Source organism: Lepidochelys kempii, chromosome 7 (genome assembly GCF_965140285.1).
Source record: "Lepidochelys kempii isolate rLepKem1 chromosome 7, rLepKem1.hap1, whole genome shotgun sequence".
In the NCBI taxonomy this organism is placed as follows: domain Eukaryota; kingdom Metazoa; phylum Chordata; order Testudines; family Cheloniidae; genus Lepidochelys; species Lepidochelys kempii.
In genome coordinates, this window is record NC_136386.1 from 13,605,586 (window position 1) to 13,631,606 (window position 26,021).

Genomic DNA, 26,021 nt, shown 5'->3' on the forward strand with positions numbered 1-26,021 from the left:
CAAAATTGCTAGAGGGGATGAAGCGTCACAAAGGTTTAGAACTGTACTGGAGTAATTAGTGTGTGGTCATGTATCTGGTTAATAACAATACAAAGCACGTCAACATATATGTCTGCTATCTTTCTGATATTGAGTAGTAGCTTATTTATGTCATTAGTCCCATAGAAGATTGACAAGAATAAGGGACTTCTCAAGGTAAAGGTGACTGAATTTGGCCCATAAGGTCAGATTCCTCTACCTGTTCTCTGGTTTAATACCAACTTAGTCCACACATTGTCCCACTGAAGTCAATGGGTGTGATTGTATGGTGTGCCTCTGAGAGGCACAGCACAAAACTTGCAGCTCAGAAGGTTTTAAGCCTTTGTTCACTCTCAGACCTGGCCTGCTTGAGGTGCATTGAGGCCCCAATAATTTGAGGGACCTATGAAATGTAACCCTACCCTTTCCACCTCTGACATATCCTTCTGGCCCACATCACACAAGGGACACAGACTTTACTCTACATCAAGTCTTGCAGTGGAGGCCTTGTAAGGCAGAGTAAACTGCCTTGAGCAAAGCTACTAATGAGGGGAATGCTCTTTTGGCTAGCTCCAGCATTCTAATTTTGGGGTTTTTTTTTTATTTATTTTTTTTTACATTGCTGTGGTAACGTATAAGGGCCATAGTGGAGGTGAGAATCCTTCTCAATGGTACTACTTGGGGGCTGCTATTTAATCTGAGTAATGCTGTCAGAATCTGGCACATTGTGAGGTAGCAGAATCTGGTTCACAGAAAGAATTGAAAACAGTTTCCTTTTGCTGGGAACTTATTGCAAGATGAAGGGAATTTCCTGGGCTTTCTTGCCTCCCTTCCCCATCCCTCACTTGGGATTTCTATGAAGTATGCTCCTCAGCTTGAATCACCACTGCATTACATTAGTTGGACACTGGAACTATAGTGTCATGGTGAATCAGGCCCCCATATTTATGCACCATTGGCCTCTTCTCATTGCTTGTCAAACGACAAGAACAAATGTGGTGGCATTTTTTTTTTTGAGTGCTGAGTTTCTTAAGAAAAAGGAAAACCTATATTTAATTAAAAATATATATTTCTCTATCAACATGTTTACTGCACAAATATATAACTAGCCAGAAAATCAATAGTCTGAATGGAACATTTGCCATACAACTACAATCTGAATGGACATAGCTACAGTCTGAATGGAACATTTGCCAATCATTTGATGCATATTAGCGTCAGATGCTTGATGTTACTAGGTTCTTTAATTTTTTGAGCCAGGATACCCATGTATCAGGCACATTCTGTGTCCCCAGTCTTAGAAAACTGAAAATGTGTAAATATAATTTAAACTCATTTAAAGTATACTGTTGTACCACAGAGTCCATGTATTGCATTTTGAAAAGCGGAATCCCTGTATATAAAAACAGCTGAAATGCGAGACTGCAATCATGCATCTGACAACAGCTGCTGTGAATCGCAAGTCACAAATGTCCTTTGTTCTTTAGTTCCTCTAGTGGCACCTACAAATGTGAGCGGAGGTGGAGGGAGTCGCTCTGAGCTTGTCATCGCATGGGAGGTAACTTTTAAATCAATTGATCGAAACAGTTTTCTAAAAGAATGTGGGTGAAATCCTAGGTCCCTTGAAGCCAATGGGAGTTTTGTCATTGATTTAATTTGAGCCAGGATTTTTCACCCTCTGCCTGGCAAAGAAATACTCAGAAAGATACAGATCAGGTTTTCTTTGTCATTAATAATTTATAGAACTAAACAGTTTGAGAGGCATACTCTAAATATATTTAGAACACGTCTATAACCCTGTTATCTCTATTATACAGAAAATTGCTTAACACGCTAATCTGCTTGGCCATTTTCTGCATTAAACATTTTTTACATTTTTGTTTGCATGTTGTTTATTCTTGAATACTAAGCTGACAAGGCAGGTTTCAGAGTAGAAGCCGTGTTAGTCTGTATCCGCAAAAAGAACAGGAGTACTTTTGGCAGCTTAGAGACTGACAAATTTATTAGAGCATAAGCTTTCATGAGCTACAGCTCACTTCATTGGATGCATAGACTGGAACATGTAGTAAGATATATAAGTTGGAAGTTACCATACAAACAGTGAGAGGCTAATTAGTTAAGATGAGCTATTATCAGCAGGAGAAAAAAACGTTTGCAGAGATAATCAAGATGGCCCATTTAGACAGTTGACAAGAAGGTGCGAGGATACTTAACATGGGGAAACAGATTCAATATGTGTAATGACCCAGCCACTCCCAGTTTCTATTCAAACCCAAGTTAATGGTATCTAGTTTGCATATTAATTCAAGCTCAGCAGTTTCTCCTTGGAGACTGTTTTTGAAGCTTTTCTGTTGCAAAATTGCCACCCTTAAATCTTTTACTGAGTGGCCAGAGAGATTGAAGTGTTCTCCTACTGGTTTTTGAATGTTATGATTCCTGATGTCAGATTTGTGTCCATTTATAATTTTGCAACAGAAAAGCTTCAAAAACAGACTCCAATGAGAAACTGCTGAGCTTGAATTAATATGCAAACTAGATACCATTAACATCCAATGAAGTGGGCTGTGGCCCACAAAAGCTTATGCTCTAATAAAGCTGACAAGGCATAAACTATCATATATTAAAAGAGATGAGGTCTTCAATGCATACACTTAGTATTAGAGGATTAAAGACCAATCACACATCCAAAGGAAATCTCTTGCTTAAAAAATACAAACCACAAGATACGGTCTGGACTAAAACTCCAGTCACCACTCCTAGAATCAGTGATAGACACCTAAAACACTTCCTTCCCTTCAGGTTTTTTGTTAAAGATAAGAAATGTGGCTTGGATTTTCTGAGCTAATTAGAGGATTTAGACACACACAACTCTCACTGAAATTAATGGGAGTTACACTGTTAAATATTTTAGTTGTCTTAGAAAATGTCAACCTATATCTAGATATATGAAAAGGAGGATTCAACCCAGATTGCAGGGTGGAGACCAGGCAAGAAGGATTAATAAAAATAAATCTGCACCTAGGGTTTTTGATTTCAAAAGGGCTGACTTTTAAAAATTAAGGAAATTAGTTAGGGAAGTGGATTGGACTGAAGAATTTATGGATCTAAAGGTAGAGGAGGCCTGGGATTATTTTAAATCAAAGCTGCAGAAGCTATCGGAAGCCTGCATCCCAAGAAAGGGGAAAAAATTCATAGGCGGGAGTTGTAGACCAAGCTGGATGAGCAAGCATCTCAGAGAGGGATTAAGAAAAAGCAGAAAGCATATAGGGAGTAAAAGAAGGGAGGGATCAGCAAGGAAAGCTACCTTATTGAGGTCAGAACATGTAGGGATAAAGTGAGACAGGCTAAAAGTCAAGTAGAGCTGGACCTTGCAAAGGGAGTTAAAACCAATAGTAAAAGGTTCTATAGTCATATAAATAAGAAGAAAACAAAGAAAGAAGAAGTGGGACCGCTAAACACTGAGGATGGAGTGGAGGTCAAGGATAATCTAGGCATGGCCCAATATCTAAACAAATACTTTGCCTCAGTCTTTAATAAGACTAAAGAGGATCTTAGGGATAATGGTAGCATGACAAATGGGAATGAGGATATGGAGGTAGACATTACCATATTTGAGGTAGAAGCAAAACTCAAACAGCTTAATGGGACTAAATCAGGGGGCCCAGATAATCTTCATCCAAGAATATTAAAGGTATTGGCACAAGAAATTGCAAGCCCATTAGCAAGAATTTTTAATGAATCTGTAAACTCAGGGATTGTACCGTATGATTGGAGAATTGCTAACATAGTTCCTATTTTTAAGAAAGGGAAAAAAAGTGATCCGGGTAATTATAGGCCTATTAGTTTGACATCTGTAGTATGCAAGGTCTTGGAAAAAATTTTGAAGGAGAAGGTAGTTAAGAACATTGAAGTCAATGGTAAATGGGACAAAATACAGCATGGTTTTACAAAAGGTAGATCGTGCCAAACCAACCTGATCTCCTTCTTTGAGAAAGTAACAGATTTTTTAGACAAAGGAAACGCAGTGGATCTAATTTACCTAGATTTTAGTAAGGCATTTGATACCATGCCACATGAGGAATTATTAGTTAAATTGGATAAGATGGGGATCAATAGGAAAATTGAAAGGTGGATAAGGAATTGGTTAAAGGGGAGACTACAACGGGTCCTACTGAAAGGTGAACTGTCAGGCTGGAGGGAGGTTACCAGTGGAGTTCCTCAAGGATCGGTTTTGGGACCAATCTTATTTAATCTTTTTATTACTGACCTTGGCACAAAAAGTGGGAGTGTGCTAATAAAGTTTGCAGATGATACAAAGCTGGGAGGTATTGCCAATTTAGAGAAGGACAGGGATACCCTACAGGAGGATCTGTATGACCTTGTAAACTGGAGTAATAGGAATAGGATGAAATTTAATAGTGAGAAGTGTAAGGTCATGCGTTTAGGGATTAATAACAAGAATTTTAGTTATAAGCTAGGGACGCATCAATTAGAAGTAACGGAGGAGGAAAAGGACCTTGGAGTATTGGTTTGATCATAGGATGACTATGAGCTGCCAATGTGATATGGCTGTGAAAAAAGCTAATGCGGTCTTGGGATGCATCAGGAGAGGTATTTCCAATAGGGATAAGGAGGTTTTAGTACCGTTATACAAGGCACTGGTGAGACCTCACCTGGAATACTGCGTGCAGTTCTGGTCTCCCATGTTTAAGAAGGATGAATTCAAACTGGAACAGGTACAGAGAAGGGCTACTAGGATGAGCCGAGGAATGGAAAACTTGTCTTATGAAAGGAGACTCAAGGAGCTTGGCTTGTTTAGCCTAACTAAAAGAAGGTTAGGGGAGATATGATTGCTCTCTATAAATATATCAGAGGGATAAATACCGGAGAGGGAGAGGAATTGTTTAAGCTTAGTACCGATGTGGACACAAGAACAAATGGATATAAACTGGCCACTAGGAAATTTAGACTAGAAATTAGACGAAGGTTTTTAACCATCAGAGGAGTGAAGTTTTGGAATAGCCTTCCAAGCGAAGCAGTGGGGACAAAAGATCTGTCTGGCTTTAAGATTAAACTCGATAGGTTTATGGAGGAGATGGTATGATGGGATAACATGAGTTTGGTAATTAATTGATCTTTAAATATTCATGGTAAATAGGCCTAATGGCCTGTGATGGGATGTTAGATGGGGTGGGATTTGAGCTACCCAGGAAAGAATTTTCTGTAGTATCTGGCTGATGAATCTTGCCCATATGCTCAGGGTTTAGCTGATCGCCATATTTGGGGTCGGGAAGGAATTTTCCCCCAGGGCAAATTGGAAGAGGCCCTGGAGGTTTTTCGCCTTCCTCTGTAGCATGGGGCACGGGTCACTTGCTGGAGGATTCTCTGCTCCTTGAAGTCTTTGAACTACGATTTGAGGACTTCAATAGCACAGATATAGGTGTGAGGTTTTTTTGTAGGAGTCGTGGGTGAAATTCTATGGCCTGTGTTGTGCAGGAGGTCAGACTAGATGATCATAATGGTCCCTTCTGACCTAAATATCTATGAATCTATAAGTAGGCCACACCCTTTCCTGTGTAGGAGAGAGCTGGGGAGAGTGAGTATATATGACATTCTACAAAATGAAACACGTTTTAAGGGGAAAGACTCCCATTTATTTTAGTGGACTTTGGGTCAGGCTCCTCAATTCACAGTGCTCCCTCTCTAAAGTGATGGAACTTCCTCCATGGTTCAGGGTGATGGGGGAGCATGATCTGATCCTGCCCCTAGAGTTTGCTTCCCTTTGTAAAGAGTGGAGAGTCCTGAACTCATAGATAGGGTGTAATTCTAGAGAAGATTAAGGACAATTAAATGGTGCAATTTCCATAATTAGTGGCCACAACTAATCAAAATTCACCTGTGTTTGATCATATGTTAAACTGACATTTCACTCAGCCTCCTTAGATAAACTCTTCTTCTATTACACAATGTCAAGAAATAAGTGGCAGCTCTTGATTTCCATGGCCTTGAGAGATGACACTGCTGTTATTTTCTTCCCTCTATGGAAAGAATCTAAGAGCAAATGGTGATTCCAGTAAAATATTTTACAGTTTCTTACTGAGCAAATAGGAATCTTGGAATCAGAGTTTAGATTGCACAATGGGCTTTTTGTTAGTGCTACGAAGGTATTTCTCGTCTTGTATATCAGGCACCCTGTGTACCCATGTCACTTCAATGATGGTTTTCTTATTTTTCAATATACTATTTTCTCCACTTTTTGGCTTCCTCTCCTCTGTTCATCCATCATGAAGAAAGAAAACAGCAACAACCCCAAAACACCCACATCAAATTATCCCTGTTTTGAAATCTAACATATTGGACTCTACAATCTGTCCTGAGGAGCAGCCATGGGAGACACTTATTATACCAGGCTAACAAAACAGAACACAACTCTTCTGCTTCCTGTGATGAACTGACTAACCACCCTGATTAAATCTGAGGTCACAAAAGCCTCAAAACAAATTAAATGCTCTAGCAAATAGCTTAAACTCTGACATATCCTCCCCACACACACCATAATCTATCATAGTTAACTCTCTCAGTCCTGAGTAAGAAATAGAAGGGGAAACTATACTATGGAGGGTTTTGAGGATTAATGTTTGTAAAGCACTTCAAGGATGGTAAGCTCAATATAGATGCTAAGCTTTACTATTTCATGTCTTGCTTGCCATTGGGCTCAGGAGGATTAAGGAAAATAAGCTAAAATATGATTCTTAGGAAACTTGTTATGCTCTTCTTGCTTTTTTTCCTCCTTTTTCCAATATTGATGGTCATGGTGATTCCAACACACAGTAGATCTTTGAACTGTAAGCTAAGCTCACTGAAGCTTCAGGTGTTCTTCCTGCCTTTGTGTATACCTCCAGATTTTCTATCACTGTTGCATGGCTGCTTTTTCAGTGCATCTTTGTTTGATGTGAATATTTGCACGACGTGATATATTGCTAAGGAATACATCCAGTATATCTTGTATCATGCAGCACTGATCCTTTCACTTTCTTGTTCAAAATATTACACAAATGTTCTCTCTCCTTGAAATGCCAATTTGGCAGTATTTTTTTTCTCATAAGAAAAAGGGCAAACTGGCAATAGCGCTGATGAAATTGCCCGCTTGGTATGAGTCATTAATAGATACCTTGAGAGGAGATTTCAGTAACATCTCTATGCAAGACAAACTTAAATAAGGACATTTTTATGCACTTGGGATGGCACTCATGCTAAAAATTGAAATAAAAGTGGTGTGCTTATAAGTATGCAATTAACATACACTTATGTATATACATTTGCTCTTTTACAAATTCTTTTCTCCTTATAAATCATCCAAAATTAGCATTTCAGTCCCTGTGGGGGGAAAAGATTCAGACACATCCTGAGTTGAGTGAAATGCTTTTAATTTTAAAAATCTTCACACTTGCAAGAGCATGCCTTTAATGGGACTGATCAAATCTTTTGTTTCTAAATTGATTGCCTCAGTGGATATATTGTTTTGATTTTTATTTCAATATTAAATTGACTGATGGAGAAAACACTATTATCTTCTCTAAGGCACAGTCAACCAGATCAATACAACTGAAATATACTGATAGAATGAAGATTCAATTAAAACCATATATACTTTCAAATGCTTATTGATTGATTTCCTCTCCATCTACAGTCAGTTTCTGAAGAACTACAAAACGGGGAAGGTTTTGGCTACATCATTATGTTTCGGCCTCTTGGTTCAACAAGCTGGACGAAGGCAGTAGTGGCTTCAGTAGAAGCATCAAAGTATGTCTACCGAAATGAAAGTATTATACCTCTCTCTCCTTTTGAAGTTAAAGTGGGTGTCTACAATAATGAAGGAGAAGGGACTCTGAGCTCTATATTCATTGTCTACTCAGGAGAAGATGGTAAACAGTATTCATTATTATTTATTTATTATTATTATCATTACATTTATTTGTGTTCTATTAGCATTTGTAGACCCCCAGCCATGATCAAGGCCACACTGTGCTAGGCACTGCTCAGATATTCTAAGAAACACTCCATGCCCCAAAGAGATTACAATCTAAATGCACAAGACAGGCAAAATGTGGTAGAAGAGGAAAAAAACATTACCTGTATTTTATAGATAGGGGCTGGAGGTGAAGAGAGCTCCGGGGCAGATTTTCAAAACCACTCCGTATCTAGCAGCCCCCACTGAGTGGATTCAGAAGAAGGCTAGACGAGGCTGCTTATTGCCAGATTCTTCTAAAAAGTTTGGCATCCAAAATGTCAAGCTCTTTTATAAATGTGGCCACTTATTTTGTCGCTTAAATTAGAGCTGAGCTATTCTGAAAATCTGGCTCTAGGTATAGGTGCTAAGCATTTTTGAAAATCATGCCCTTACTGACTTAGCCAAGGTCACATATGCTGTCTGTGCAAAACCAGGAATTGAAACCAAATTTCCTGAGTCACAGACTAGTGCCTTAACCATAATACCTTTTACTCCTTTTAAGTTCTTGCACGTTTGATGTTCTAACTTTTAATCAAATGATATGTTCTGTAAATTGCATTTATTACAGACATGCATTTTCTTTCTTATGATCCCAGAGCCACAGATTGCACCAATGGGGGTTTCTGTGCAGAGCTTTTCAGCTTCTGAAGTTGAAGTATCTTGGAATGCTATTGCATGGAACAGGCATACAGGAAGGGTACTTGGCTATGAGGTGATGCACACAAAATTAATTATATATTTTGTTGAAAGATGTTAATTTCAGACTTCACTGCAATCATATCTCTTCCGAAAGCCATGCATATTCTAGCTTGCCTTCCATTACAGCGAGTTAATGGATAAGAGACTTTCACCCAACTCTCATTAGCAACATTTCACCTGAAATAAACACAAGTATTTACAGTCCTATACCGCAGTTCTGTCTTTGCCTTCTGAACTAAAGTAAATTAAATTTTCACGAACAGCACTTAGGTCTACACTTTTGCATTGAGTACTATAAGAAGACTTGCATTTTATTCTAAAAACCATAACTATCTAGCCATCCATTCATGTTGTTATAACATAATCATCACTATAATATCTGAGCAACATCGGGTGGCTTTGAGGCATAGAGATGAGCTAGAGCAAGTATTTTAACATTGGGTCACCAGTACAAATCCATTTGAAATTGAGAGTAACTGAAAGTAGTTACCATCAAAAGACTGTTCTGTAGCTTATATGAAATACATTGGTATTCTCAGTCCAGCTCCTAGTGAATAGCTGTCCAGGTCATAAAAAATAACCGCTTACAATAACAGCACATTTCTCCCCATTTCACACACTGATTGGCAGTCTCTAGTACTGAATGGTCGTGAAGACTTGATCCAAACTCCACCTGGATGTACACCACATGCAACCCCATTGGTATCAATGGGTTTTCCTGGGATGTAAATTGGGAAAGAATTGATCCCAAGAGGTGGTGCCTTCAGGAAGGCACACTGGTGAAGGTTGGGGGGAAGTTTTTTACATTACCATTATTTGTGCTCTATATGGTCTATGAATAACGCTGAAATATTATTTGTGCTTCCGGTGCTGTAAATCCAACCCATTTCACATGCACTATGAAAAAAACCACTTCTCTACATAAAATAAGCCTAGAATACATCAAATGCAGACAACAGAAATATTTAAAATTCTATTGTCCTATCATTATGAACATACGTATCAAACAAAGGGGCAGGGGTGTAGAGTATGCAAGCCTTACTAAATCAAACATCCATTAGAGCAAGAGAAGGGTCTAAGTAAATAATTGCTATTGTATCAAAATTCATAAGTAAAAACCTCCTTGATGGCTGATATAAGTGTCTCACTGTGTCTTTTTAAGTCTTTTTCAAATATGCTCAAATAGTAAAATCAGACAAGCCTTTAAAATATCTTACCTTATCAAGGTTTCCCTTTTGGACATCTATAAAGCTAAGGATTTCTCATTTGCTTTTCTAATTTGTATTCAGAGTCTGAAATTTTATTTCTTCACTATAAATATTCATGGTTAATTTTATTTCCTGACAGTTTCAATTACAAAACATGCTGTCTTTCTTGAAACCTTAGTTGCTGGCTTGTCTCATTTCCAATCAAGACTGTAATTGGTGGGAAAACAATGAACTGCCTGTTCTTTGCTCTTAATATTCAGGTTTTATACTGGACAGATGATTCCAAGGAAACTGCAGCTGGTAAAGTTAGAGTCAGTGGAAATGTAACAGCAAAAAACATCACAGGACTAAAGGCCAACACAATATATTTTGCAACATTAAGAGCTTACAACACAGCTGGGACAGGACCATCCAGCACTCCAGTCAACATCACTACTAAGAAGTCACGTATGTATTTAATTTCATACGCAATAAGTTATACAAAAGCAGAACAAATGCCTAACCTTAAATCAACATATCGCAATGCATCTTTGTTTTATGTGGTGATGTTAATAAATGGATCCATAATAGCTTCACAGAATTAAACAGTACATTTACAAAATAAAATAAACTAATTTATCTCTCCCTCTGCTGTTAATAGGCAGAGTAGTCAACATTAAAAAGTCAACATTTACCAACAGTTTCCTACCCTGTGATATCTGAGATGCCAATTCAGTAAATAGGCAAAGGGAACTCCTGGGGTGAAATCCTGGCCACAACAGATATGACTAGGCTACAACTAGACACCTGTGTCTGGCCTGTGCCAGCTGACTAGGGGTAAGGGGCTCGAGCTAAGTGTCTGTTTAATTGCGGTGTAGACATTTGGGCTCCAGCTGCAGCTTGAGCTCTGGGACCCTCCCACCTTTCAAGGCTCTAGAGGGCTGAGCCCGAATGTCTACACCAGAATCAAACAGTCCCTTAGATCAAGCCCAAGTCAGCTGAAATGGGCCAGTTGCGAGCAATGTAGACTTATCTAAATATGTAGACTTATCTAAATGGCAAAACTCCCATTGATTTCAATAGGACCATGATTTCACCCCTGCAGATTATTTTATCTGTTCTATTCTACCTTTAGGTGATTCCCCCCAGTAATTCCCCATTTTTAGAACATAAAATTACTATGGCATTTCAGATGCTGCCATGTGGCAGCCATTGATAAATATTTACTTTTGAATAGCAATTATGTGCTGCATTTCTGCATGTTTTCATATGTGATTTCAAAAGAGATAGCGAGTCAATAAAGAAAAACTGTTCCAAATGGCCAACAACAATATCTGGAACCAGGAATATGAGTTTGGGGTGGGTTCTTTTGTAAATGTTACTGGTTACATTGCTGTCTTCCACTGTTCTGCAGAGTGAAACAAATATATGTATTGGATTCATATAAAGGCAGATTATTTAGTCATTTAAATTTCCCATAGTAACAGAATTATGACAAAACATGCCACTCCCTTTTTAGACTGCTGTCCAATTAAGCTAATAACTGATTGTGTTTTAAGGCTTGATTCTGCAAGATGCTGGAAGTATCAAGCGCAGTCCAGGAGCTACCAAGCATCTTGAAGGATAGAGTCTTTAAAGTGGTGTGAGAGACCTATTAGTTAACAGTAAACATTCATTAGAAAAAGCATTATGCCACAGATCTACAAAGAAGAGATGTATTTGTGGAATCATGATAAGAATAAGATTTAAGACTGATCCAATTCTTGTGGAAGTCATTAAGGTCAGTGGGCACTGGATAAAATGGATAAAAATAGCAAGAGTTTGCAGAAAAAATTTGAGCAATATTGAGCATGCATGTGCATACCATATGGCAGATTCAAAACAAAATCTGAATATTAACCAGACATGTCATGTCTAGATGAGATCTAAATAAGCACATTGTTGTCAAAGGCTTAAATCAGCTACTTAAACTTCTTTTGCCCCTTGAAGATTGATAGCATTTACAGCTAGAAATTGTACTGATCCTTAATTAGATACAGTGGTGGGAATGTTAGACATATAAGTTACTAAGTGGTATTCAGTTTTTCCTTGCTATTAAATACATTCAGAATACCTGTCAAAGTTCCTTCCCCACTCTGAACTCTAGGGTACAGATGTGGGGACCTGCATGAAAGAGCCCCTAAGCTTATTCTTACCAGCTTACGTTAAAAACTTCCCCAAGGTACAAACTTTGCCTTGCCCTTGAACAGTATGCTGCCACCAAGCATTTTAAACAAAGAATAGGGAAAGACACCACATGGAGATGTCTTCCCCCAAAATATCCCCCCAAATCCTACACACCCCCTTTCCTGGGGAGGCTTGAGAATAGTATCCTAACCAGTTGGTTACAAAATCATCAAAGACCCAAACCCTGGATCTTGGAACAATGGAAAAATCAGTCAGATTCTTAAAAGAAGGATTTTATTAAAAAAGAAAGAAAGGTAAAAGTCATCTCTGTAAAATCAGGATGGAAAATACTTTACAGGATATTCAGATTCAAAACACAGAGGATCTCCCTCTGGGCAAAACCTCAAAGTTACAGAAAACAGGAATAAACCTCCCTCTTAACACCGGGAAAATTCACATAAAACAAAAGATAAACTAATACGCCTTGCCTGGCTTACCTATACTGGTTGAAATATTGGAGACTTGGATTAGGATGGGTTGGAGAAGATGGATTTCTGTGTGGCCTCTCTCAGTCCCAAGAGAGAACAACACGTAAACAAAGAGCACAAAACAAAAGCCTCCCCCCCACCCAAGATTTGAAAGTATCTTGTCCCCTTATTGGTCCTTTGGGTCAGGTGCCAGCCAGGTTAGCTGAGCTTCTTAACCCTTTACAGGTAACAGGAGGTTGCCTCTGGCCAGGAGGTGTTTTATAGCACTGTATACAGAAAGGAGGTTACCCTTCCCTTTATATTTATGAGATACTTCTCACATATTTATCTTAACCCCAGTCCTAATTCTGCTTTTTTTCTGCCTTTATTACATATCATTTCTAGAGATGAAAAAATACACATACAAGGGGCTCTATAAAGCCAAATATATTATTATAGTGCTGTCTGGAAACTCTGCTATACATTTTGGCATCATTTTCATAATAAATTCCTAATTTTCAGTGGTTTCTGAGTTGGAAGTGAAAAATAACTTAGGCAGAAACCTGGCATAGAACCTGGAAATATGGCATATCCTGGAAGCAAAACATATTGGCAACTAAGAGGAACCAAATGACTTTTTAATATGTAGTGTTATGATACATTATGAAAGCTCAGTAGTGCCCAGTACATCCAGCTTATGAGGACAGTTTTCCTTTTCTCTTTATATATTTCAAGTATTATTAGAAAAAATAGAGTTAGAGTGGAGTTCTCAGTCCAGAATTAGAGTGTGTGTGAAAAGCCCTCAATGTTCTCAAAATCTTTTGCATTTGCTTGTTGCTCCTGAATAATCTTCCCTTTCTCCTGAATATTAGGCTTTAGAAAGAGTGAATCCCCTATTAATGTCATTTTAAGAGACAATTTTATTGAGTGTTGCCATGCTTATTTTTGTTTAACTGCATCTCCTTTTTAGATTTTATACTTCTTGTTTGCATATGGAGAGGTGGTCATGTATGCACAGGTAGAGGACTTTATGCGGACTAACAATGCATTTAAATATAATCATGAAATTCCCTTTAAGTAGTACACATCAAAATGCTACAATGTATCTTTTTATGAATTAGAAAAACACTGCAATGCTCAAAAGGGATTTAGTGAGTTAGGTGTCCAATTCCCATTGAAATTCAATGGGAATTGAATTTCAATGGGAATTGGACACCCATTGACAGAATCATACTTAGGGCGTAAGGGAAGGCCAAATAATTCAAGATCTACCCTTATCACTTCGGAATACATCCGATGAAGTGAGCTGTAGCTCACAAAAGCTTATGCTCAAATAAATTGGGTCATCTCTAAGGTGCCACTAGTACTCCTTTTCTTCCTTCTCACTCTACATTTCAGTTACAGTTCATATAGTTTATTTTACCCACAATAAATTTGGTCATCATAACCTTGGGTCCCATCTCCCCACCTTCAGCCCACAACTTACATACTGCTTCCTGGAACGGATCTACAACTTTTGCTGCTAGAAAAATTAAAAGGTATAATTTTGATTGTCTTGTAGAAGAGAGAAAATGTATGTTTTCTTTTTGTAACCTTCACTATCAGCAAAACTGAATTTTGCCTATTCCTCAAAAGAGTACATCAGAATTAGAGCTGAACACAAAATTTGTAACCAACAGTTTATCTAGTGAATTTAGTCCTTTTTCCTGTCTGAAGTGACTGCTTTATGCAGATAAACTTACCCTTCAAAATGATTATTTTGGGTGAAACTTTTTAGCCTATGGATTTCTTGTGAGCTGCTTACTACATATAGCAGTTTGAATATGTCATTGTGTGTCTGAGTGCCTTCTTGTGGCCTCAAGGCAGTCCTGCAAATAGCCCCTACCTCAATTTCTGCCTTTTAGGGGCTTCTTCTATAACTCACAAATCCTTTTGTCCTTTCACACTTCTCCTCAGTTTCTGGTTTATTAAATTAATAAATATTCAAATCCCTCCTCAAGTTGATCTGTTTACATCTTCTCATCAAGTCACTTGGAGGCCTCCTGCTCATGATCTCAATCCCAGAGTCCCAGATTTCTGTGCTGGAACCTACTTGCTCCCAGCAACCTTTTTATCTCTCTCTTAGAAGTCCTCCATAACTCTCTCAGCTCAGCTCTGGTATTTCAGTGTTCCCTGCTGTAGTGTATTTGCTCTCCACAATCAGTCGTCTCCCTCCATCCCCACTCTATTTTCCTAGGGAATATCATCTCTGCAGCTTTCTGCTGCCCTTAATAGCAGATACGGTTGAGCCCTGCTTGGGTATGCCTGCATAGTAACTAGGGTTGGCTAGCACTTAAAGAGGTGAGCCACCGTGTTACAGAGTATTTGAAATTTACAATCTGTCATTCAAGTGGTGCAATTGGTCACCTACGCACACAGTGAGGTGTTACTCACCATGACTGAAAATGGCAGAATCTGTCTCTTAATTTCTTAGAACCTTAATTTATCTATCTATTAATGGGTGCAATTATACTCCAACATTATGAGGTCTCGTTTACTAATATTTGAAAAAAGCTAAATTCCTCAGAAGACAGGTGCTTTATATGTGATAAGAATCAAGTAACAGTAATAATAAATGAAACTAGATACTAGCTCTCTAGATACTCTAATATTTATTACTAGAGGACAATGTATAAGAATGTAGAGTAGGTATGGGCCTGAACTATGAAGTTCTGATCTAGAACTGAAATTCCCCACAGTTCAAGGGGATTTAGGTCTGTGTGTTTTAGGCCTATCTTTAGTATTTATTATGACTGACAGCAAAAAGGTTAAGCACTTGTAACTATGTTCACAAGCAGCTTCATTGATAAGTTCCCACCTCCACCACCAAATACCCACTTCTCTCTATGTACCAAAATACTTGTGGTTTAGTAAAGCATCTGTGTTTTCTTTTGATTATCATGGCACTAGACTGATATATCAAAATGAGATCTGCCTATTAGAATATTCAATAGGATGAAGCTTCTAGCTCAAGAAAGTCTAATTCCAAATATTGCAAAGACTGTTAGGCTTTTGTTTGTTTGCTTAATTTATTTTAAGAATAATATTGTATTCACATTATTTTCTCTCTGTAGGCCAGATCTCCCAGTCCAGTCACATGGCTTTCTACACAGCTCCAAGGAGGTGTGAGGGATGGGAAAGATAGCTGTAAGCTACCTTTCTTGTCCACCAATCTAGGACTGGCTGGGGGCCACTCTGACCTCCAAAGTAATTTGGAGGACTGCTCTAATTTACGCAGGTAGTGACTGCCCCACTGACTGTTCCATTAGCACAGTGAACTCCAGCTACACCTTCAGGCCTCCCAGATGTATCCCCTTCAGTGGTGGGGCTAGGAGTGGACAGAGTACTGCTGGCTACATGGAGGAATCCCAGAATACCACATTAGCTATACAAGGTTTGCAGCAGCCAGGTGGAGGGCAAAGGATCTGGCCCCGAGCTTTTATGTTTTTATTTGCTTGTTTATTTATTTATTTGTGAAATCTGCCTTACAAATATGGAGGGAAAAATAGAGGCGTAGGTAGGATGGAGTGAGGCTGGTGAATCATACATCCTCCCCTTCTCAAGCTCCTCAGGGATTCTCTGGAGAGGATGGTAGTACCACAGGCCATATACCAGTCCTGTTGTAACCCTCTTCACTGATGGGATCCCATTTTAAGGGGCAGCTGAGACCACAGGGCATCCCTGGTCATATTGCTCCACTGGAGCCTTGTTGATGGGTAGTGCAGTAGGGAGGGGAGCCTCTTGGCTCATTCCACTTTGGGGATAGTGGGGGGACCCCACTGGGATGGTTGAGGAGAAACTGAATTTCACTCACAAAGTTTTCCCCTCTTAGCCCATTTTTATTAGGAATCCAACTGTGGAGCAGGCAAATTGAAAGTGCTCCTCCTCCCTTTGCTCTTCACTTGGTGACCACCCTAACCCACAATGCTGTCTGCATACACACTGTGCTAACAGTGTCCAGTGGTGCCTCCCCACCAGGACATGGTAGCAGCAGTGAGTGTGGAAGGAAGGACTTGGGCAGATACTGAGAAAACAGCCTGCAAGGAGGCTGTGAAGTTACTGAGTGGGAATGGATAGCACAGCTGAGACTCCATTTTGGAGCTAATTGATTGTTTGATAAAGCAAGAAAATTAATGTGCACTCTGCATTTTTTTATTCTGCTATGTAAGCCAAAAATTATTAAATACAACTAAGATCACAGCGTGCTATATATTTATCACAGCAAGGACACCATTACACATAGAGCCATATGATTGTTTATTAGGTTGGCAAATGTGACTGCCATGCATTTTTGCTCTTGGCTACATGTTTTGGAGGTCTTGGTTACTCCTTTGGTGTTTAGGAAATTCATGGTGGCTGGCCAGCCTACATCCTTGTGCCGAAGGGAACAAACACTAGTTCTCGATTCTGGGTGGCTTTTACATACATATAGTAGTATGGCACAGACTTCCCTCTGCAATCTCCTTCCCCTCCCCCTCAGTTTTGCTGCACAAAGGCAGCCAGAATCTAATTAGGCAAAGTTTGTGTATCTTCAGGGAAGTCCATCTTATTGTCCTTGGCACAGATCAATTTATCCCCTCTTTTTCTTTGCACATTATATGGGACAGATTTCAGTTTTTAGAGACATAAACCCCAACAGAGCCAAGCACATGCTTAGCATTAAGCATGCGAGCAATCCCATTGCTTTAAGGTTAAGCACATAATTAAATGCTTTGCTGAAATGAGGCCATGCTTATTATTACAATCTATTTGATGAACACTAGTTGTGAGGATATTTCACTGTGTGCATTTTAGACTTTGTGAACGCTTCATTGCATCTGTTGCTTTGAGTTATGACTATGGTATTTGTAATTTGCTATTCATGCTGTATGACTGGTCACCTCACTAACAAAATATTACCTATGCTCTCTGATCGGATAACTGCAACTTTTAGATATAGGAGGAGGTTTGGATAACTCTCCTGTGATGCAAACAGATGCATTTTGGCACAACAAAGACCTTTGTGGTGGCTCTTTGGAAAGGGGCGACGATCATCCATGCACAAGGACTTGCAACACTACCATGAAAATACCTGTGAGAATACACAATTGGTTGAGGATTCGTGACCTTTTCCCTTCACTGAACATCCTTGTGAACAAGTAGTTGCTTGAAAAAGTGTTTGTGGAAAGCAAATAAGAGGTTGTGAACACCATTTAAGTGAATTCTCTTTTTATGCAAGTTCATGAATGTTTTTTAAAAAAAGAAATCAGTATTCACTCAGCTTTCGCAATATTTCTCAGTGAGGGAGCAGCTGAAATATACACACATCTGTTTGGTTACACCTCGGTTGTTCACCAACATCTTCCTTTCCTAATGATAAAAAGGATTAAACTTCTCCACAATTATGAAACAAAAACCACTACTTTTCTTGCATAATGTAACAATTAGTTTGTTCCATCTCTGAAGGAAACAAAAGAGATTACAGACTGTTACCAAATTAAAGGTTCCTTATAAATTTACATACTTTAAGTGTCAAGGTCAGATGTGGGAACAGCAGTGCATAGATTTAAAAGGGGAGAAAATGGATCCCAGAAAATTAACATGTTAATTTTAGGTCTGAGTAATGAAAACAATAGGAGTCCTACTGGTCCAAATGAATCCATTATCTTCCTTCCAATCCAAGTCTACATTAATAGACTTTAAGGCCCGAAGGGACCAGTGTGATCATCTGATCTGATCTCCTGCACATTGCAGGCCACAGAACCTGTAATAGATTTATAACCTCTGGTTGAGTTACTGAAATACTCTCATCGTGATTTGAAGACATCAAGTTACAGAGAATCCACCATTTACTCCAGTTCGAACCAGAAAGTGACTTGTGCCCCATGCATCAGGGGAAGGCAAAAAATCCCCAGAATCTCTGCGGGGAAATTCCTTCCCAATCTCAAATATTAAATCAGTTAGATCCTGGGCATGTCAGTGAGATCAACCAGACAGACACCTAGGAAAGAATTCACTGTAGTAACTCAAAGCCCACCCCATCTGGTGTTCCATCTCTGGCTGTTGGAGATATTTTCTATTAGCAGTCACAGATGGGCCACATGCTAGTGCAGGCAATCGCTTCTTATTCCCTTAATTTCTAAATGCTTTCTTCCCAGAAGTGTTCCCTAACCAAGAAGGATACACCATACAACAGGATACAATCCACCATTCTAAATCTCAGATTTACTTCAGAGATACAGTTTCAACTTCACACATCTGTGGAGAACTCTGAATTTTGCAGGATTTAATCCCAGTCATTTTAGGGTAGATTTTCAATGTCACAAACAGCACTTAGTCACTTGGTCTAGATCCATAAAGGGGACTTAGTCCAGCAAGCTGAATGAGGAGCTCCCTAAACTAGCCACTAGGACATGCCAAGGAGTGGGGAGGGGTTCAAGTCCCATCCCAGTCTCCACTCCAAGATATTTAGGTGCCTAACTCCAGGCAAAAGGGATGCACCTACCCCAGTTTGACCCATTAACCCTCTCCTGGAATTAGTCTCCTAAGCCTAGTCAGTCCTTTCTCATGAAAAAAGAGACAGAGGATTGTGAGCATACGTACCAGATTGGGTCCCACAAGCAAGGCAGGCAGGGGAACACTTCATTTAGGAATCCTGGCATGGCTAGGGCACCAAGCAACTTGGTGGCACTCAGGATTTAGGCATTTTTTGCACATGCCCACAAGTAGAAGCTTAGGTTCCTTGAGGACTCCAGGTGCCTACTGGGTTAGGTGGCAGATGAGCAGGGTTTTGAGGATCTCAGTGGTGCCTAAATTCAGCATTGGATCTCAGTGGTGCAGAAAGGTTCAATTTAGGCACTAAACTTTTAAAGGCATTTAGGTGTGTAACTCCAATTGATTGTAACAGGAATTAGTCACCTAAATACCTTTGAGGATCTGAAACATTGTGGATCTAGCACCTAATGCATGTTATTTGTGCCTTCAAAAGTCTACTCTGTCTACTGTACACAAGGGTTCCTAAAACCCTGGCAGTCTGATCTATCAAAAACAGACTTGTACATTGAGCTTGTTTCAAGCTTTGTGACCTCATATTTTGTTTTTTTCTGATATCCACATAGAAAAACATTTTGTAATACATTACATCTAAATACTCATAATAGTACTTAAAACTTAACGAAATCTATTCAGTGTACTTAGTATAGGCCAAAAGTAACAGATTCTTCCTATATTCTAAAATTTCACTTTTCTCAGTAGATAATTTGTGTTATGAGTAGAACTTTACAATTCTAACCAACATGTTAGTGATGACTGACCTAAAAATATTTTTACTCCTCTTGGTTTGGATCAGCCGTGCATTAGTTACTTTCATGTCAGCAGCTCATTCAATTATACTATGCAAATTAATATCCAGTTGTATCTTGTGATTATCTTTTTTAAAGCACCAAGTCAACCACCAGCAAACATTGCATGGAAACTGACAAATTCAAAAATATGCTTGAATTGGGAACATGTAAAAACAATGGAAAATGAATCAGAAGTGTTAGGCTACAAAGTAAGTAATTTCTTTGTCTAATTATTCATACTTATTGGTTATAATAGAGGCACCACAACTAGAGCAAATGCTTCATGGCAATCATACGTTCCTTGAAACTAATCACTAAGTGGAAAATATTGACTTCTTCAGTGTTCTTCAGACAGTTAAATAGAAAAATTAAAATTGGGCTGCTATCAGCTCTTATAATTTGTCAATGCCTAAATGCATCTCCACACAGATCAGAGGATAGACCTCTAGATAACAAAAGTGTCAAGGAGCTCTACATGAAAATCATTTAAATAAATCTATTGTTTTAAAAAGGTAAATTTAGTATAAAGCCAGTTCACGGTGCTTTTGACCAAGGAGGGATGTGGCCACAATTCAGTTCAAGAAAGGAAAAATTCTTCATTCCCATTGTGAAGAATTTAGACACTGGCCTTTAGGCCCAGTCCTGCAAAACTCTTACTCACATGGGTGAAGACTTGCATGAGTAAGGGTATGCAGGACCTTTGTATCATCATTGTTTTACTCCCCCCAAAGCTATGCACAGATATTTCCCGGAAAAAAAAAAACCCTGTTCAAAAAACCAAAAACTGTGCAACATTTCTGGAATGTGACGAGCTGCACACTTTTGGGACAGACTAGACTGTTGAGTCTGTTACATTCACTCCTTTGTGCTTTAACCATTTGCTTCCAGGCAATACTTTTCTATTATATTTCAACATTCTAAGAGCTCTTTAAGTACTCACTGCAATAAACCCATTTTTAAAATGCCCATTAACACCATTTCTCCATCCACTTCACTCTGCAGTTTATATCTTTTTAGCATAAAAGTGTCAAAAAGCTGCCAAGGGGAAGGAGTTATATACTGTCATTGCTGTGCTGGCAAAGAAGAAAGACTTCCTGAAGAAGAGCTTATTCTTGCACGCAGAATTTGCATCTAAATTTATCTCTGGCTAGCCCTCATGCACCAGTGAAATAGTCCAACCAATCTATAAATTGGCACAACGGTATAACAAAAAGACCACATGAATGCAGTGAGTTATGTGTTAGGAGAGAAGGAGTTCTAGTTGACACTATCCAAATTACTGTCACCTCTTGAGCTTTTTTAATACATACACCAACAGGTTACTTTACTTTTTTCAGATCTGCAGATAAGCATTACATTGCAGTCAATGGGAGTATTTGTATTGATTCTGATGGACTTCGGATCAGAAACAAATGGGCAGATTTTCAAGGGAGCTCAGCATGATGGGTTCTTTGCTGTTTTGAAATGGGGCCATAAGTGTCACAAGGGGCGATGTTGGGCGATATGCACTTTTGAAAATGAATCCCTCGTTTGGATATCTTAATGAGAGCTGAGCTGTTTTCAAATCAGGCCTCAATTGTGGATGAGAAACATTAAAATCTGGCCTTAAGTGCATCCTCAGCAATTCCACACTGGGTGAGATAGAGACATGAATAATACATTTTAACAATCTTTCATGACCTTACACTTTAATTTATGAATACTGTGTTGCACATAGGACAAGGACTGGCATTGTCATGGAAGCACTACAGTCATTGGGCCCCATATGCTGAGCCTACGCAGAAAATGATTGTAGCTTTCTGAAGTGGTCTGTGTTTCTGCTCAGTAAATCTGCAGGTTTCTGAACATGCAGAATTACATGTGTGTGAGATATGAGAAATACTGCTCTCTCAGAGACCCTTAAAAAAAAGCAACTACAAAAATCCAATTATTTCTGTTTTTTTCTAATCCCTTTATATTTAGATTTCATACAGGCAAAATAGACAAAGCAAAACTCATATATTGGAGACAAACAACACCTCAGCTGAGCTTCTGGTACCATTTGAAGAAGATTATCTCATAGAAATAAGAACGGTCAGTGACGGTGGGGATGGCAGCAGTAGTGAGGAAATTAGGATTCCAAAAATGTCAAGTAAGTTTTTTTTTTTTTCTGAATATTGTTGTCTAAAATGAAGCTAGTGCACTTCCAAAGGGAAGGCTAACTAGACCTTCACCACCATCGATGAGCAATAGCATGGCTTAATGCTGCGTAAACCTAGAGCAATCTCTGGTATAGTTTTATGTTTAATGCAAATAGGGGAAAGCAATTTATATAGTCTGTGCGTGGTCTAACTTTTCAGGGTCTCTTTCCCTCTGCAGTGGCCGGGAGAGTGGGACCAAAACTCCATGTGGAATAAGTGACTCTATTCAACACAAGGGTGTGCCTAATAATAGTGCCATTATGTAGCACTGATTTGTTGGTAATAGACTTGGGGGTGCATCTCCTCCTAAAATACCTTCAAAGAAGGTGCCAGCTATCATGAAAAGGTTCCTCCTTTTCTCTTGTTGAGATGAAGTTATGTCATTTTCCTTCCGTAATTCCTGGGCAAGGCTGCTGTAAAAAGTATTATGTGAATCCATTAACAGTAACTAAGCACCATGGTCCTGATCTTATGAAGTGCTAGCATCTGTGGGCACTGAGGACACTCAGCACCTTGCATGACCTGATTATGAATTATTATAATTCATAACATTTGTATATGCATTTTGGTTGAAGAATTTGAATGATTCTGAATTCTGTGAAAAATAGATCTGACACAAAGTACTCTTGCATATGAATTTACTTGCCTGAGGTGATTTTATTTTTGTATTTTTATAGGTTTAAACTCCAGAGGAACAAAATCATTCCAGTTGGTAGTCCATGTGGTAACAAATGGGATTATGATTCTGAATTGCATTCTTACTTTCTCAGCTCTTTGATGATTAAAGCCAGGGACAGTCATGGACTTTTGAAAGTAAATTGTCTATAGATTTTATCCTGATGCCACAGCCAACATTCCGGATGACTATACTATTGGGGGGTGTGAATATACACTGTACATTATCAAGAATGTAAATATCAATATTGCATTAATAAAATATATTAAAAACTGAGGATAAATATATATAAATAAATTAAATGGAGTGGTGCCAAAATATAGCTGTGTGATTGTAACAAGTGACACCTATTACATTTTGCAAACAATGAGGTATGGTACAAATACAATTTAATTATATGACCCACATGAAAGACCCGGGCCAACTCATAAATGGTGAATTGATAACAAAGAGGGAATAGGTTTGCAGGTGTTTGTGAAGTGGATATTTATCCTGTCTTCCTCATTTTAAGCTATAAAAAAGAATAATAATCAAACTTTACAATTTAATGAAAAAGTATTTGTTTACATTTTGCACCTATTTGTATCAGGTTACCACCGGTTAGAATGTTGCGAGACGTGAATCAACATATAATGTACCCTTTTGACCTTTACCAAATTATTTTCTCTCAAAAAAAATGGAAATAGTCATCTGCTTCTACAAAAGGAATTAGAGTCCAATCCAAAACCTATTGAACTCAATTAAAACAATCCCATTGACTTCAATCCCAAAGGCTGTGGATCAGGCCCTTAAAGAGACAATATTTCTTATGATACAGCATACACTAAACCACTATATTCTCAAATACATTAAAAAAAACTTTTTCATGCAAAGAAACGATTCTGGTCAATAATTCAAGCATTTCAGAGGTGGGCTAAATATTTACATTCATATTATTATAAAAGGAACATCTTCACGGTTGGTCTGTGAAATATTTGATGTACTATTTTTCTTATAACTGTTTGGATATTCAATGTAATTGTGTTTCATTTTCTAAATCATCTGCTTCAGTTCTGTTTTTCTAATAAATAAATAACTGAATAATCCAACCATAGAGTTACTTAAATATTTAAGGCTATATTTTCATCTTGCTGCTTTGGGTAAAAATAAGCTTAGGGGGGTTTTCATGCAGATCCCCACATAGTTCAGAGTGGGGAAGGAACCTTGACACCCCACATGCAGGGTCCTGGCCTCATGCCCGGGGCTCCGCACCCACCCCTAGCTGTGGCCCCAGCCTCCGCTGCTTTACCCCGTCCGCATCTCCCTGTCCCGGAGCCACGGCCCTGCTCCCAGCCCCAGCTGTGGGGGATGGTGAGGTGCATGGACAGGGGTAAGAGGGGTGCAGCTCAGCACCCCCACTTGAAAAACTGTTCCAGCGTCCCTGAACTCTTGCCATGTTTAGGTGAGAGCAGGTGTCATTCTGCTGCAGGAGTTGAGACCATATACAGTCCCCCTAGCTCCTGGGGCCCAGTATTGAGACAGGATTGGCAGCAGGGGTAGGACTGATAGATTCACCGTTGTATAGATTCACTATTTACTGCCCTCTGAAAGGTACTGATGGAATACAACCTACTGTAGCACTTGGTCCACTCAGAAAATGAAAAGTTGATGTGTGACCTTATAGAAAACTCACCACACATTTGCGCTATATCTTTTTTATACCAATACTACCCTATCAAATAAAATGCAATCATTGAAAGAATTAATGATGAATCTGAGGAGAGCTTTTTTCCATTACCAGTAAAGCATACAGAGGCTTGTTGAAAAGCTCTGCATATTGATTTGACATAAATAATCTCAAATGTTGAAAAAGTTCTGAAATGTTTTGTGCTCAGCCATATAATTGCAGAATATTCACATTTATGTAGTCCCCTCTGCCTGTACATAGTGGATGAAATCCTGGCCGTACTGCAGTCAATACCAAATCTCCCATTGACTTCAATGGGGCAGAATATCACCTGAGGATATTACATCACTGACTAATCTTAAAGGACCCTTAAAGGGATCTGACCAGGAGATACTGAAATCATGTGGTGGGAGAATAGGGTCCAATGTCTTTAATGTTTTGTAAAGTTGCTCTTTAATCAATTCAGCAAGAGCATTAGTCATAATTTCCACAGATTGTCTTTCTTTCTCTCAGTTACTATATACAGTATAGATTTTACCAACCTTCACAAGGAAAAATCTGTCTTCCCTTCGTGTTTGACTTCCACCGTTTTCTCACATTTACTATGGTATTATATCAGAGCTTGTTAAAATCCTTTGTCACTAAAAAAAATATACTAGTCTCCCGACAGATTCTGTCACTGTGTATTAACTGGTATTTATTTTGTCACTGTTTGTAACTGTAGATTCATCTTCAGGTGGAAGTGTGAGGGGGAAGGAAAGGAGCAATGCTTTATATTTATACTGCACGATGATGAAAATCACCTGATTAAGTTCTTCAATTTATTCAGTTATTAAACAGTCAAACTCAGCCCCATAGTATGTGTCTATAAACCATTTAAAAAAATGAGTTTGGCCCAAAATGTGAAGTGACACTAGTTGATTATAGCTTGACAGCTTTAGGAACACCAATATCAATGGACTGACTCTCTCACATTAGGTTTGGGGAACCAAAAAGTTCCTCAGCACTTCACACTAGTTTATATGTCCTCTCCACTACTGAATACAGTGTAACGTGCACCCTCAGCATAAAGACCTGTGCTGTGTCCCCTTTCCTTGTTAAAAAAACCTGAATATGTAGAAAATATTTACCAACACCAGCCCTTTTCATGAAACATACTTGCATGTTCTGAATGTTCCTACTGATGATTATTGTGTACCCATTCCCCTTCACAAAAGGTCCTGAGGGAAAATAAATCTATTCACATACCAAGCAGTAAGAACAGATTCTTATTAAGATTAGTGTTTATTTTGAACAGGGTCACATTTTCCAAAGCTCCAAACAACATGCTGATCCATAGACATGGAAGGCCTGATCAACAGCAGAGCCAGTGCTGCCTGTAACAGCTGTGAGCTCAAATGGATTGGGGGATGTCATTCTGCAGACTAGTCACCCCCTGGCATACACTTTTAAAGCACTGATTAAAACACCACAGAACTATGTTGAGATTGAAAAAGAAATGCTGGCAGTTGTGCTTGGTTATGAGCAGCTTCATGCATATGTATATTGGCAGAAACCTGTTGTGGTAGAGATTATAAACCATTGGAAACA

General features: G+C 38.8%; 1 protein-coding gene across 1 annotated transcript in view; it reads left to right on the forward strand.

Moving 5' to 3' along the window:
* CNTN6 (contactin 6) overlaps positions 1–23,764 on the forward strand; it is a 228,069-nt gene extending 204,305 nt beyond the window's left edge. Inside the window, exons 17-23 of the mRNA XM_073351147.2 lie at positions 1,506–1,576; positions 7,709–7,943; positions 8,626–8,741; positions 10,197–10,383; positions 20,006–20,118; positions 21,872–22,040; positions 22,767–23,764. Coding sequence (XP_073207248.1) covers positions 1,506–1,576; positions 7,709–7,943; positions 8,626–8,741; positions 10,197–10,383; positions 20,006–20,118; positions 21,872–22,040; positions 22,767–22,867 — 992 coding nt within the window. The 3' untranslated portion in view covers positions 22,868–23,764. The remainder of the gene's footprint in view (positions 1–1,505; positions 1,577–7,708; positions 7,944–8,625; positions 8,742–10,196; positions 10,384–20,005; positions 20,119–21,871; positions 22,041–22,766) is intronic.
* The last annotated feature ends 2,257 nt before the right edge of the window (positions 23,765–26,021 follow it).